The sequence below is a fragment of the Drosophila albomicans genome, chromosome 2R (assembly GCF_009650485.2).
Source record: "Drosophila albomicans strain 15112-1751.03 chromosome 2R, ASM965048v2, whole genome shotgun sequence".
Lineage (NCBI taxonomy): Eukaryota > Metazoa > Arthropoda > Insecta > Diptera > Drosophilidae > Drosophila > Drosophila albomicans.
In genome coordinates this window covers 14,164,518-14,178,131 of record NC_047631.2, presented here as the reverse complement: position 1 = coordinate 14,178,131, position 13,614 = coordinate 14,164,518, and the positions used below count along the sequence as shown (strand labels likewise).

Genomic DNA, 13,614 nt, shown 5'->3' with positions numbered 1-13,614 from the left:
CACTGGCAAAACAGCTGTGCCAATTGCGAAATATTGGCAACGCTGTTTTACAATCAAACAAGCTTTGAATAATTATCTTGTGCTTAGTCTTAGAATACATTACAAACAAAAAATGGAGCCGCACTATGCGCCTTTAAGTGAGTCCTGTGCCAAGGCACTGGGTGACAAAGTGTACGAGAAACGAAAAGTTGCCTCCCAGGAGATTGAGAAGTATATAAAAGCAAAGAGACGCCCACCTGCGGCATTCCCAACGATGGATGATTAAATTGTTTATTCCCTGAATAGAATGGTCATAGAGTTTAATAACAAGAACAATGCTGGCCAAATCAGAAAGCTGATCGAGGTGCTCTCCAATGACTATGCCACATCACGCGATGCAAATCGACGTAAGGGCGCTCTCATCGGCCTGGCGGCGACGGGCTTAGGGCTGGGCAAGGTATGTGATTGTATTAGTCACGGTTTCATTTATACAAACATTTATATACATGTACATCATCATCCTATACCTGATTAAGGTTAAGGGGTATTTCCGGACATCGAAATACAATGATACAATGATATTAAATGCACTATTATTTAGCATTCGCCGTGAATCTAAACTGAATAGTCCTTTGATCCAGCTGCAGTGTAGATGTTATTAGTTCTGTTGACTACAGCTTGAGATGTTCCTAAGCTAAAAAAATCTTAAACTTCATAATTATTATTTGTGTACTATAAAAACGCGCAGCGGGTATTACAAAGTCGATCATTTTCTATGGTAGTTTAATAACTTACTAATGTTTGCGCGTACTTCACTCGTTTTTTATCGCTCGCTTAGGACTCTGATAAGTATGTGAATGAACTGGTGACGCCCATTATGAACTGCCTCTCCGATCCAGACTTGCGAGTGCGCTACTTTGCCTGCGAGTCTCTGTACAACGTTGTTAAGGTGGCTCGCTCAGCAATCATACCATTCTTTCCTGAGATGTTTGCGGCGCTCTCTCGCCTAGTCACCGACTCCGATCAGATGGTCAAGGACGGCAGCGAGCTGCTGGATCGTTTGCTGAAGGTTCGAGAGCAACAAAGTCTGGCTAACATATTTTAAATGTTTCCTTTACTTTTACAGGACATTGTCACGGAGTCGTATGAGACCTTCAATTTGGAGGCATTTATACCGCTGCTCAGGGAGCGTATGTACGTGAAGAATGCGTTTACGCGACAATACGTCATATCGTGGATATCTATTCTGAATGCCGTTCCCGACATCAACATGATCAACTATCTGACGGAGATTCTCGATGGTCTCTTTGTCATGCTTGAGGATAATACGCCCGAGATACAGCGCATGTGTGAGAACACAATCAGTCAATTCCTTAAGTCCATACGCAAAGACTCGTCCTCAGTGAGAATGGAGGACACCATCAATACGCTGATCACACACGCACAATCTCTCAATGAGCTTATCAAGTTTATTGCCATTTCGTGGATACGCGAATTTGTGCAGATCTTTGGCCTAAATGTGCTGCCGTATGCCAGCGGCATCTTTACAGCTATTTTACCCTGCCTCGAGTACGGTGGGGAGTCTAAGCGCAGTAAGTGGAATTTGTAAAATGTCTTTATAAAATTGATGCTTTAATTGCTCTTAATAGGTATCAAGGAGTGCGCCGTTTCGGTGAACCAATCAATGACGGATTTGTTTTCATCAAAGGAACTCAAGTCACAAGATGTAGCCAAGATTGATTTACGTTCGATTATGGAAGTGTTGTCACAGTATCTCACACACAACTCCATGCACACTAAGATTGCGGTGCTCAAATGGATACATCATCTCTTTACCAATTTCCCAAAAGAAATGTCTGCACATGCTAACAATTTAAATAATAATTTGCTTCTGACTCTTGCCGACAACTCGGACGAGGTAGTGCTGCAAAGTCTTTATGTGCTGGCGCAAATCATCAACTCGCAGGATACAGAGAGTAAGAATAGTATCAATTTTCTAATTACTAATTATTAATTGTAATTTATTGTAGATTTCGATAAGACACATTATCGCAAGTTTTTGCTAAGTTTGCTAAATTTATTCAGCGAGGAGAAACTGATATTGGAGAATCGCGCCAGCCTCATTATCAGGTATATTTGCAACGACAAAACATACAATAAAACTTTCTACAATAAATTAATATTCCCCAGACAACTTTGCGTGCTGCTTAATGCAGAGTATATTTATCGCACATTCGCTGAGATCATCGCTGAGGAAATCTTAAATTTGAAATTCGCATCGACAGTTGTGCGTTTGCTAAACATGATTTTGCTGACATCAACGGAACTGTTTGAGTTGCGCACCAGCTTGCGGGATATATCCAATGAGAAGTCAGCTGATTTATTTCAATGTTTGTACAAAAGTTGGGTTCACTGTCCAGTATCAACGCTGTCGCTTTGTCTGGTTGCTCAGTGCTATCAGCATGTCTCCGAGTTGGTGATTCTATTGTAAGTACTTCAACACAAATTTATTCAATGAAGTTAATGTCTAATCTTGCAGTGCTGATGTGGAAATCACTTTGGAGTTGCTTAGTGAGCTGGACAAGTTGGTGCAGCTAATTGAGTCACCCATTTTTGCTCCACTGCGTCTAACACTAGTGTCTAAATCAAATAAATGTGCCGATGCCCAGTATTTGGCACACGCACTTTTTGGAATTCTCATGTTGTTGCCACAAACAACTGCCTTCGATACGCTGCGTAATCGCCTGCAATGCGTGCCCAACTATTGGGGCCAACAGCCTGTGTGAGTGCATTTTAAATCTATGAATTTTATATAGATTAATTGTTTATATTTTACAGTGATGAACGCAATTCGCTGGAGTACAAGAGCGGCATTGATTTCGCAGCACTTCGAGAACATTTCATCAAGCGACAAAAGGCATATCGGGATCAGCGAATAACTCTGCGAAAGCGCAACGTTTCTATGCCAGAAAGTAATTAATTATTATTAAAAAACACAATATATTTTAGCACATATGTATGTTATATCTGTGATTAAGCTGCTTATTAGGCATATATGAAAGTGTAATTATTAATTCAAATATATAATTGTGTATGTGTCGCCTTTTGAAATTTAATTGAAATTACCATTTGTATAGGTTTTTCTACTTTGTTTTTTATTACGGTTTTGTCTTTCATATACAAAAATAAAAACGAAATTCCCGCTTGTCGATGCATCAAATATTATTTCTTTAGAGCGCCCATGCGACTAGCATCCTGACTAGGATACGGTATCTGCCCCGGCGGCGGAGGAATGGAATCGAGATTCACATTTGATGCCGCCGCTCCAGATCCAGATGCGGCTGCTGCTCCGCTCGTGCTTGCCACACCGAGCCCACTGTAGGGCGCTGCATAGCTGGGTTGGGCGTACATCTGATAAGCAGAGGCAGGTACCAGATTAGAGGGCAGCTGATGTAGTTTCATGCCCGCCGGCATCACATTAATTTGCTCCTGACGCAGATTGAAGTAATCATTGGGCTTCGCACTCGGTGGTGGAATGCCGGCGACATCGAAGCGACGATCCGTCTTTGCTGCTGTGCCCTGTTTGGCTTGGGAATGGGCCCACTTGATGCTGACTTTGCGACCATGAATGACCAGTTTGTTGAAGGTGCGTTCGGCAGCCAATTCGGCGGCACTGCGTTTTGTGTACTGCACAAAGGAGCATTGCTGGCGCGGCACTAGCGCAATGGAGCGTATTTCGCCATACTGATAGAATTGATCGCGGATTTCGGGCTCAGTAATCTCTTCAGGCAGATTGCCCACATACAAGGTGGTTATATTGCGATCCTCGGGCGGTTCTAGCGTCGGCAACGACGCAGCACGTTTCATAATTTTCTCAGCCACAGGATCATTACGCCCATAGTAGCGATCTTTGATGTTCTGCTCGCACAACGGATCATCAGGTTCGTTGGGCTTGTCGTGGCGGTAGGGACACTCCTCGCCACGCTTACACTCGCCCTTCACCCAGAATGAACAGATATGCGGTCTGTTTCTCTTATAATAGGGTGCAGTGCGCGCCAATTTCGACAGCATTTCATTGGCTGCCAGGGAGCGACCAACAGCACCGGCGGCCTCTGTGCCATCGCCATCCTGCAATTGGGCATCGATGTTCTGAATGTAGTACTCCTTGTTCACATCACTCTGTGGCATGTTGTCAGCCACCTTCAAGGCTGCATCACGCACTTGAATCGGGAGCCCGAATTCCAGATCCAGCAAGCATGTTTGGCATACATTCTTGAGACGTGCACACGTCTGGCAGACCTCAGTCTTTTTGAAACGCATTCGGGCACCAGGACACCAACGGAATATGGTGAACGGCCGCGTGCAGATTTTGCATTCTTTGCCAAAACGCTCTTTTATCATGCGCACATAGGGATTGTCGCCCAGGCACGTCTGGCACAAAATGGGGAACTCCGCATCCTCCCAATTCTGACGATTATACGTATTGGTTGTCTTGGACATAGACATGATTGCAAACTGTACACTATTTCTCCACTATTTAATTATATCTTTAAGCAAACGAAGTTTAGTCGTAAACGAAAATTGTGTTGCTTACGAAACAGCGTGACCGCAGTCCGTATTTTTAAAAATGCCAAACTTATTTACGATAAATATCACGATGTGTTGTTATCGATGTTGTGCTCACAGTATACTTCTAGCAGTCTGGCAACGCGATATTGGCCAAAACGTTTAGTTGAGCAGTGTTTGTTATTGTTTACAAAATAAGTAAACTAAGTAAAATGGCTACGCCTGTTAAACGTTATAGGCGCGCCTCGAAGTCCTCTGAAGATGAAGAACAAGATGACAATTATGTGCCCTACGTGCCCGTGAAAGAACGGAAGAAACAACACATGGTGAAACTTGGTCGAATCGCTCAACTAGCTACAGAGACAACACAACCAAAGTCGTCGAGCGAAAATGAAAATGACGATGACACACAAGGCGCCCAGGATGCGGAGACATGGGGCCGCAAATATAACATTAGTTTACTTGACCAGCACACTGAACTTAAGAAGATTGCCGAGGCGAAAAAACTGAGTGCAGTTGAGAAACAGCTACGTGAAGAGGAGAAAATTATGGAGAGCATCGCCCAGCAAAAGGCTCTGATGGGTGTTGCTGAATTGGCCAAAGGCATACAGTACGAGGACCCCATCAAGACCTCATGGCGACCTCCGCGCTACATCGAAGCCATGACCGAAGACGAGCGCCAAGCGGTCCGCAAGCAATTGAGAATTCTCGTCGAGGGCGAAAATCCAAGTCCACCAATCTGTAGTTTCCGCGAAATGAAGTTTCACAAAGGCATACTCAATGGCCTCGCGGCCAAGGGCATTAAAAAGCCAACACCTATACAAGTCCAAGGACTGCCCACGGTATTGGCTGGACGAGATCTCATTGGCATTGCATTTACAGGCTCCGGCAAAACGTTGGTTTTTGTGCTGCCCATTGTGATGTTTGCCCTTGAGCAGGAATACAAATTGCCCTTTGAGCGCAACGAGGGACCCTATGGCCTTATCATTTGCCCATCCCGCGAGTTGGCCAAGCAGACGCACGAGATCATCCAGCATTATAGCAAGCATCTGCAGTTGTGTGGCATGCCAGAAATTCGCTCCTGTTTAGCCATGGGCGGCCTACCGGTGAGCGAGGCACTGGATGTAATCTCGAAGGGCGTACACATTGTGGTCGCGACACCGGGTCGCCTCATGGATATGCTGGACAAGAAGATATTGACGCTGGACATGTGTCGTTATCTGTGCATGGACGAGGCAGATCGTATGATTGACATGGGTTTCGAAGAGGATGTGCGCACCATTTTCTCCTTCTTCAAGGGTCAACGACAGACGCTGCTCTTCTCCGCTACTATGCCCAAAAAGATTCAGAACTTTGCGCGTTCAGCGCTCGTCAAGCCAGTAACCATCAATGTGGGACGTGCGGGCGCTGCTTCGATGAATGTGACACAGCAAGTAGAGTATGTGAAGCAGGAGGCGAAGGTGGTGTATCTGCTAGACTGTTTGCAGAAGACGGCACCGCCTGTGCTGATATTTGCAGAGAAGAAACAGGATGTGGACTGCATACATGAGTATTTGCTGCTCAAGGGCGTCGAGGCGGTAGCCATACACGGTGGCAAGGATCAGGAGGAGCGTTCGCGTGCCGTCGACGCTTATCGCATAGGCAAAAAGGATGTGCTCGTTGCCACCGATGTAGCGTCAAAGGGTCTCGATTTTCCGAACGTGCAGCATGTGATCAACTACGATATGCCCGATGACATTGAGAACTATGTGCATCGCATTGGTCGTACAGGTCGTTCGAATACCAAAGGATTGGCCACCACACTGATTAACAAAATCACCGAGCAATCGGTGCTGCTGGATCTGAAGCATTTGCTGATCGAGGCCAAGCAGGAGGTGCCCGACTTTCTGGACGAATTGGCGCCGGAGGCGGAGCATCAACACTTGGATCTGGGTGATTCACATGGCTGCAGCTATTGTGGTGGCTTGGGTCATCGCATCACCGAGTGTCCCAAGCTGGAGGCGGTGCAAAGCAAGCAAGCATCGAATATTGGACGACGCGACTATCTATCAAACACGGCAGCCGATTACTAAGAAACATAATTCCTGTTTACTCAATTTGACGAAATCACTTGAAATAAACATTTTGGAAATGGGATGCATACTGCAAATGTATGTGTACCTTTTAACCTCGTCTTCTAAGAATGCTTCAAAAAATTGTTTTCATTTTGTTTACAGCTTTCGGAAGCTGCGACTCGCGAATGGGATTTTTTCTTGTCTCTCCCGGCTTATCGCTTCAGTTTTGGGGTCTTATCAATCATCGGTACTTGCGACGCAATCGATCCAAGTCTAGAGAGCGTAGTCTAAGCCACATAAACAGAGAGCTCGACTTTGACGCTGAGCGGCCATTTATAAAGACGACGGCGATCGACGAGTTTCGTTCAGTGTCACAAACTGTGTTGTCTCGATCATACCTCAGTCACTCTCCCAACCTGGAAGCGAGCAGTTCAGATTGATCAGATCCAAAACCGTAAGTCGTGACTGATTTGCATACATAACATAGTGTGTGTATGTTTGTGTTTGCTGTTTATATTTTGTTTTATTGCTGTAGCTTTCTTGAACGTCATCGCGTTGATTTGATCAGTGTTTACAATTGAATCAGTTCTTATTGAAGGCAATTAAGTGCGATATCATTATAAACTCATAAACCAACTGATAAGTTATGCAAGCCTTAAAAAACGTTTCCAAATTGGGTTAGACAAGACAATAAAAATTATACTATAATATATATGTAGGTAGGTAGTGATCGATAAAGTACATATGTGCCTATTTAATTGAATTAAGTACCGATTGAGCTTATCAATTGTTTAGAGTCAAGCTTATCTCGGGTGACAACCTTCAGGATTATATTTGTTTAGTTGTTAGTCAGTAAATAGAATAAATACAACAGAGACTACTTAAGTATATATGCTTACAATCTGTATAAACACAATTTTTGATTTTCTAGAAAAGCATTGCTAATGCAATTAAAATGGAATAACATTAGTATATTCATAAATGTTTTTTCTCTATGCACAATGTTTCATTTTTCTCAGAAAATATATAGATAAAGTAGACTACAAACTGTAGTATAGCAAAACAAATTTAATTGCCGAATAGCACTTAATTAAGATCCTATCTTTAGAGGACTATAAATTGAAAAATATAAAATGAAATAATTATTGAGTAGCAAAAGGTTAATGCTGACACATTCTTAGACATAAAAGTTTTCCAAAATCGTTTCGCAATCAGAATCTTTAGTACATTTTTAATGACATGTTATTCAAACAGAGTAATTTTTAGTGGTATTTATTTCAAAGTTAGCAACTTTAAAGTAAACTCATCAATAACTCGTTATGTTATAAGGAAATTTGAAGAACCTTTTGTTTGTTTTGTTCTCGAAGTTCAAAATAATGGTGATGGATGATCTAGCCGAGGTATTGTCAGATTGTCAGCTCTGTGCGTAGCCTACAAAATATTTATTAGTAGTTGTAGTTGATGATAATTAAAATTCAAAAGGCATCGGCGAGTCGACTTCACGCTAAATAACAAGTCGAACTTGAAAATGGCACAGAAAGTGAACGAAAATGGCAAATTAACGTTGATGTTGTTGTGCTGCGTGATCATAAATATAGTTTTTATTGTAATGTTGATGACCCACATACGAGTAGTTGTTTTTAAAATTAGGGCTTGCCATATATGGCATATATACATACATACATAACTATCTGCGTTTGCTATCTCTTTAATTGTGATATCATACAAGACAACCCATATCATCATCATCAACATCGTGTCGTCATTCCGCAAAAACTAATTACTTTCAAAAAAATAATTTGCACAAAAGTGTGCGTGACATTTTATGATTTACGAAAACATAAAACTTAATACATAGCGCATAAAAACAAATATTACATGTGTAGCATTTGTTTACAATTATGAGTAGGGTGGCAAGAACTATTCGCGAGCACTGTGACAATTCTAATAACTTGTTGATTCTCTCTCTCTTCTCGTTTGCAGCTGTCATTTGCGTTCTCTTTGGGAGACGATAAAAACAAAAAGTCGAGAAAAGGCAAACACCATATAGAAGCAACAATTAACAACGAGCTATTATATATAGTATTTCGTTATATACTACAAACATCACAACAATAAACAAAAGCGCCGCTGTGCGTTCACATCCAGCCACTAGCCACCGCACACCGCAACCCAACCACAGCACCCCGCATCAGCGACGTTAGCGCCGCCGACGACGACGCGAAATGGCAACGCGAGGCGACGCCAATCATCTGGCAGTCATCTGCAGGTAATGCAAGCGAACAGTTCACTGGCTAAAGTAGCCGCTCTCTATTAGTAGTGCAAACAAGATCAATTTCACACCAAATTATACTATTTAAATCGAGTGAAACAAAGTTTTCCCACAAGAGTTACTCATACGCAGTGTGCTCAGCAAATAAACCCATTAATCATCGTATTATAATTGTAAGTTAAGGCACAATTATTGTGTCGCATAGTATATTCATCTGTTAAGTAAATTCTACGCATTTTGTGCTCTCTATTTTAACGACCTTTTATGGTCATGACTCATGACACGAAGGCTATTTCGGCTGTTTGCCTGTACAAGGCGTCGTTTTGTGTATTTGTCGACGGATATCAACTTGACAATTCGATGTGCTTTGCTCTTGTAAATATTATTTGTACGCTGCCCCGTTAGGCAAACACACAACATCGAGGAAATACAGATTTTATTACGTTATTTGTGTTTACTTTGTAGACTGCTGGTGCTTATCTCCATTTCGGCAACTCTTTGCTCAGCCGGCACCTTTAATACGCGCCCCGCATTTCCTGTGCAAACCGGTCAGATACAGCCGTCGAGTGGTAACAGCAAGCAGCCAGGTCGTCGCGTCATGCATCCCGCATTTGCCAATGCCGGCCGTACTCCTGGCCTGGAGATCTGGCGCATCGAGGTAAGTTTTAGTTCAAAATTTCACGTTTCATACTTGCCCCATTTCTCGAAAGAAACATGGAGTATAAAAATAGTTGCTGCATGTTTACATCTCTTTGGGGGAAAGTTCGTCCGTCGCCCACGCACGAATGCGTTGCTCATCCAGCGGTGCCCAGAGGCAGTGCGAGTGCCATTTGGCATGCAAAACCCAGCGCCATCTAAAATGAGTACACACATGAATACATATTCGAAGTGTGAGGGAGACTTCATTTGTCTTCTTGGTATTTCTTTCGACTCGCTGAATTCACGCAACATGAAAACAAAAAGCAGATGTTTGTTTAGCGAGTGCCCACTGTAAACAGTGCCACATGCCGTTTTCAACGCTCGTGTTAATTAACTCAGAAACATTAGCGAAATTTATTAGCTCCTTGGTGGCAGCAACAAAGCTTTCTGTTTATACGGAATCGCTTTCGATTTCGCTAACAAAAATGTTTTGACAGGGCGCCGAAATACCAAAATAGAATACGCTTATTAAAAAAAAGAGCCTATAGAACAATGCAAATTCGACATATATTTAACATATGATTTCTCTCATATTTCCAGAACTTCGAACCCGTGCCATATCCCAAGAACAATTATGGCAAATTCTTCACTGGTGACTCTTTCATTATTCTAAATGTAAGTAATTGCTTTCAAACTGCGGTTAGCTTTAAAGTATTAAATGTAATTTTAGAATTTCTATATGTTTATTAGGAAATTAATCTAAACATTGTGGTTTTAATTCCTATTTAAAAACCAAAATGTAAAGATTATTTTGTTATGAATAATTAGAAATTATATAATTTGGACCTGTGTGACTGTTGCTGTTATAATTAACTAACCTCAGGCGTGATATAAATCACCTTGTATATGTTGTGTCATAATTAATCATTTGAAAAATGTTTCTGAAAATAATTTGGCTGATTTCAAACAGGTTCTTGGGAACTTCGAATTCATTAATTTCTCTTTAATTATACATATATTTTAATATGAAATATACGAAATTAATATTTTCTTCAGACCATTGAAAACCAAAAAGACAAAAAACTTACTTGGGATATTCACTTCTGGCTGGGATCCGAGACTTCCACCGATGAGGCTGGCGCAGCTGCTATTCTCACCGTGCAATTGGATGATCTGTTGAACGGTGGCCCAGTGCAGCATCGCGAGGTGCAGGATCATGAGTCGCAGCTGTTCCTTGGCTACTTTAAGAATGGTAAGTCAATCTTAAAAGATTAAGATCTTCTATACATTTGAGCTAACATTTAAACCTTGACTTAGGTGTGCGCTATGAGCAGGGTGGAGTTGGCACCGGTTTCAAGCATGTGGAGACGAATGCTCAGGGCGAGAAGCGTCTGTTCCAGGTCAAGGGCAAGCGCAATGTGCGTGTGCGCCAGGTGAATCTTTCGGTGTCCTCGATGAACAAGGGCGACTGCTTCATTCTGGATGCTGGCAACGATATCTACGTCTATGTGGGCGCTCAGGCCAAGCGCGTTGAGAAGCTGAAGGCAACCAGCGCCGCCACCCAGATTAGAGATCAGGATCACAATGGACGTGCTCGTGTGCAGATCATCGATGACTTCAGCACCGAGGCCGACAAACAGCAGTTCTTCGATGTGCTGGGCTCTGGCTCTCCCGATCAAGTGCCCGAGGAGTCTTCGGCCGATGAGGATGGCGCCTTTGAGCGCACCGATGCCGCCGCCGTGACGCTCTACAAGGTGTCGGATGCCAGCGGTAAACTGCAGGTGGACACCATTGGCCAGAAACCGTTGAGCCAATCGATGCTCGATACACGCGATTGCTTCATTCTCGACACTGGCTCTGGCATCTTTGTCTGGGTGGGACGTGGCGCCACACAGAAGGAGAAGACCGATGCCATGGCCAAGGCACAAGAGTTCTTGCGCACTAAGAAATATCCCGCCTGGACCCAAATACATCGCATCGTTGAGGGCGCCGAGTCGGCACCATTTAAGCAGTACTTCGCCACCTGGCGCGATGCTGGCATGGCGCACACTCGTCTCATTCGCTCCGCCTTGAGTATTAGCTCCGACGAATCTCTGGATGAGGATGAAATCGATTCGGCGGTGCAGAAACTGAAGAAGAGCGGCGGTCGTGCAATTGGTTTCATGCCCGATCATGGACAGAACCCCATCAAGGTGATCACACAATACGTGCAGGATCCTAACAGCAAGGAGGTGGCCACTCACACCGTACCCTATGCTGAGAATACGCCGCTCTTGGGCTTCGCCTCCTATGTGCTGACCTACAACTTTGAGGCCAACAACGGTGAAACTGGCACCATTGTTTATGTCTGGCAGGGTGCCAAGGCTGGCCTAGCAGCCAAGGCGCAAGCTTTAAGAGAAGGCTTGTCGCAGGCTATGAGCCATGCAGATGCTGGAGACAGTGCTCCCTATGTGATCACCCATCAAGGACACGAACCTCGCCACTTCTACAAGATCTTCAAGGGCAAGTTGGTGGCTTCGTACACAGCTCTGCCAATCAGCGCACAACTCTACCGCATTCGCGGCACCGTTGAGAGCGATATTCATGCCAGTGAAGTGCCAGCCGATAGTGCATCGTTGGCTTCGGGCGACGCCTTTGCTTTGGCTTCCACCAAGACACACAAGGTGTTCATCTGGAATGGTCTGGGTGCCTCTCAGTTTGAGAAGGATGCGGCCAAGGAACGCTTTGCCCACTATTGGCCCGATTCGGAAGTCGAGATCATTGAGGAGGGTGCCGAGCCAGAAGAGTTCTGGGATGAACTTAACGGCGAGGGACAGTATGATCGCAGTCTGGAGGATCGCTCAGCGCCATTGCTGGAGCCACGTCTCTTCCACTGCCGCCTGTCTCCCCGTGGACGTGTCAAGGTCGAGGAGGTGGCCCAATATCAACAAGAAGATCTCGATACTGACGATGTGATGCTGCTGGATGCTGGCGATGAGATCTACGTGTGGGTTGGCTCGGGCGCCACCGAGGAGGAGAACGCCAAGATCTTAGATATGGTCGAGGTAAGACATTGCTAAACATACACAAGAAATTCCTTACTTACTTCCATTATCTCTTACAGCGTTACATCGATGTGGAGCCCACCGAGCGCACCATGGACACCGTGACCATTGTGCGCATCTCTCAGGGCTTGGAGCCGCGTTCGTTCAAGCGCATGTTCCCCAGCTGGGAGGAGGAGTTATGGAAGGTTAGTAAATCGACAGCCGTTTGAAGCACACTCAACTGCATGTTAACTCCATAACTAACATAATTAACAATTTATCATTGAGTTTGTCGCCTTGATCAAATCAATTCATTACGTTGCCTGCTCATAATTGAACTTAATTAATTCACAAAACACAATTAAAACCAGATGACAGCTGACAAAGCTCTACGTGAGTATTGAAGCGCTAAAAAAAACATTAACACAAATCGTTGCATTTTATATAAATTGTTGTTATTACACTCTTTATAGACCTATCATTAACTGCTTCTACTCTCTTCACAGAATCAGCCTTCTTACGAGGAACTCAGACAGCAAGTTTTGGATGCCAACAATGAGGTCTAAGCTCCTGCACACGATGCTAGAATACTCAGCAAAATTGACCAAAAATCTATGTTCGTTTTTGCCTTACATACAAAAATAACAACTCTTAAACAATATAAATGTAATCTAATTGTATATTAAATGAAAATGTTTTTTATGGAATTTGATAATAACAATTCTATTTGTTTAATTACTATATGTTTAAATGCAAGTTGTGTTCAAATTGCAACACATATTAGATTTTCGAGAAGATGTCATTCTATTATTTAAAATTCTCAAATTATTTGAGCTTCATACAATGTTGATATTCCTATTAAATATAAAATAAATGTCTACTTGTAATTATTTTCAATACACAGTTTTATTTCTCTAGATTACCTAAGTAACATATAGTACATATATTCTCTGTATATTACTTAATTTTGTATTTGATTGGTTTTCGCTTACGGCCTCTTGGTGAGTCTGAGACCTCAATGAGTTTCCTTGTAATGTGTTGTTATGGTACTATATTGCTTGTGATAGTTTAATTACTTAAT

At 43.1% G+C, this 13,614-nt stretch overlaps 4 protein-coding genes across 5 annotated transcripts; 3 read left to right on the top strand and 1 right to left on the bottom strand.

The window, feature by feature from the left end:
- The first annotated feature begins 42 nt into the window (after positions 1-42).
- Positions 43-3,075, top strand: LOC117576819 (protein VAC14 homolog). The gene is made up of 9 exons (XM_034261890.2): positions 43-210; positions 286-436; positions 818-1,048; positions 1,106-1,571; positions 1,629-1,955; positions 2,010-2,109; positions 2,170-2,466; positions 2,519-2,761; positions 2,818-3,075. The coding sequence occupies exons 1-9, from the start codon at positions 113-115 to the stop codon at positions 2,957-2,959; spliced, it is 2,055 nt and encodes a 684-aa protein (XP_034117781.1). The 5' UTR covers positions 43-112; the 3' UTR covers positions 2,960-3,075.
- A 44-nt stretch (positions 3,076-3,119) lies between these two features.
- On the bottom strand, positions 3,120-4,593 carry LOC117576821 (pre-mRNA-splicing factor RBM22). The gene has a single exon (XM_034261893.2). It carries the CDS (start codon positions 4,483-4,485, stop codon positions 3,202-3,204), a length of 1,284 nt encoding a protein of 427 aa, XP_034117784.1. The 5' UTR covers positions 4,486-4,593; the 3' UTR covers positions 3,120-3,201.
- A 95-nt stretch (positions 4,594-4,688) lies between these two features.
- On the top strand, positions 4,689-6,727 carry LOC117576820 (ATP-dependent RNA helicase abstrakt). The gene has a single exon (XM_052006326.1). It carries the CDS (start codon positions 4,758-4,760, stop codon positions 6,615-6,617), a length of 1,860 nt encoding a protein of 619 aa, XP_051862286.1. The 5' UTR covers positions 4,689-4,757; the 3' UTR covers positions 6,618-6,727.
- Positions 6,728-6,944: 217 nt separating this feature from the next.
- On the top strand, positions 6,945-13,254 carry LOC117576818 (gelsolin). 2 transcript variants are annotated; one of them, XM_034261888.2, is made up of 8 exons: positions 6,945-7,053; positions 8,583-8,868; positions 9,337-9,529; positions 10,111-10,185; positions 10,567-10,762; positions 10,828-12,554; positions 12,614-12,739; positions 13,040-13,254. In XM_034261888.2, exons 2-8 carry the CDS (start codon positions 8,825-8,827, stop codon positions 13,097-13,099), a joined length of 2,421 nt encoding a protein of 806 aa, XP_034117779.2. In that variant the 5' UTR covers positions 6,945-7,053; positions 8,583-8,824; the 3' UTR covers positions 13,100-13,254. The 2 variants fall into 2 exon arrangements, with proteins under 2 accessions (XP_034117779.2, XP_034117780.2); XM_034261889.2 differs by lacking the exons at positions 6,945-7,053; positions 8,583-8,868 and adding an exon at positions 8,875-9,044.
- The last annotated feature ends 360 nt before the right edge of the window (positions 13,255-13,614 follow it).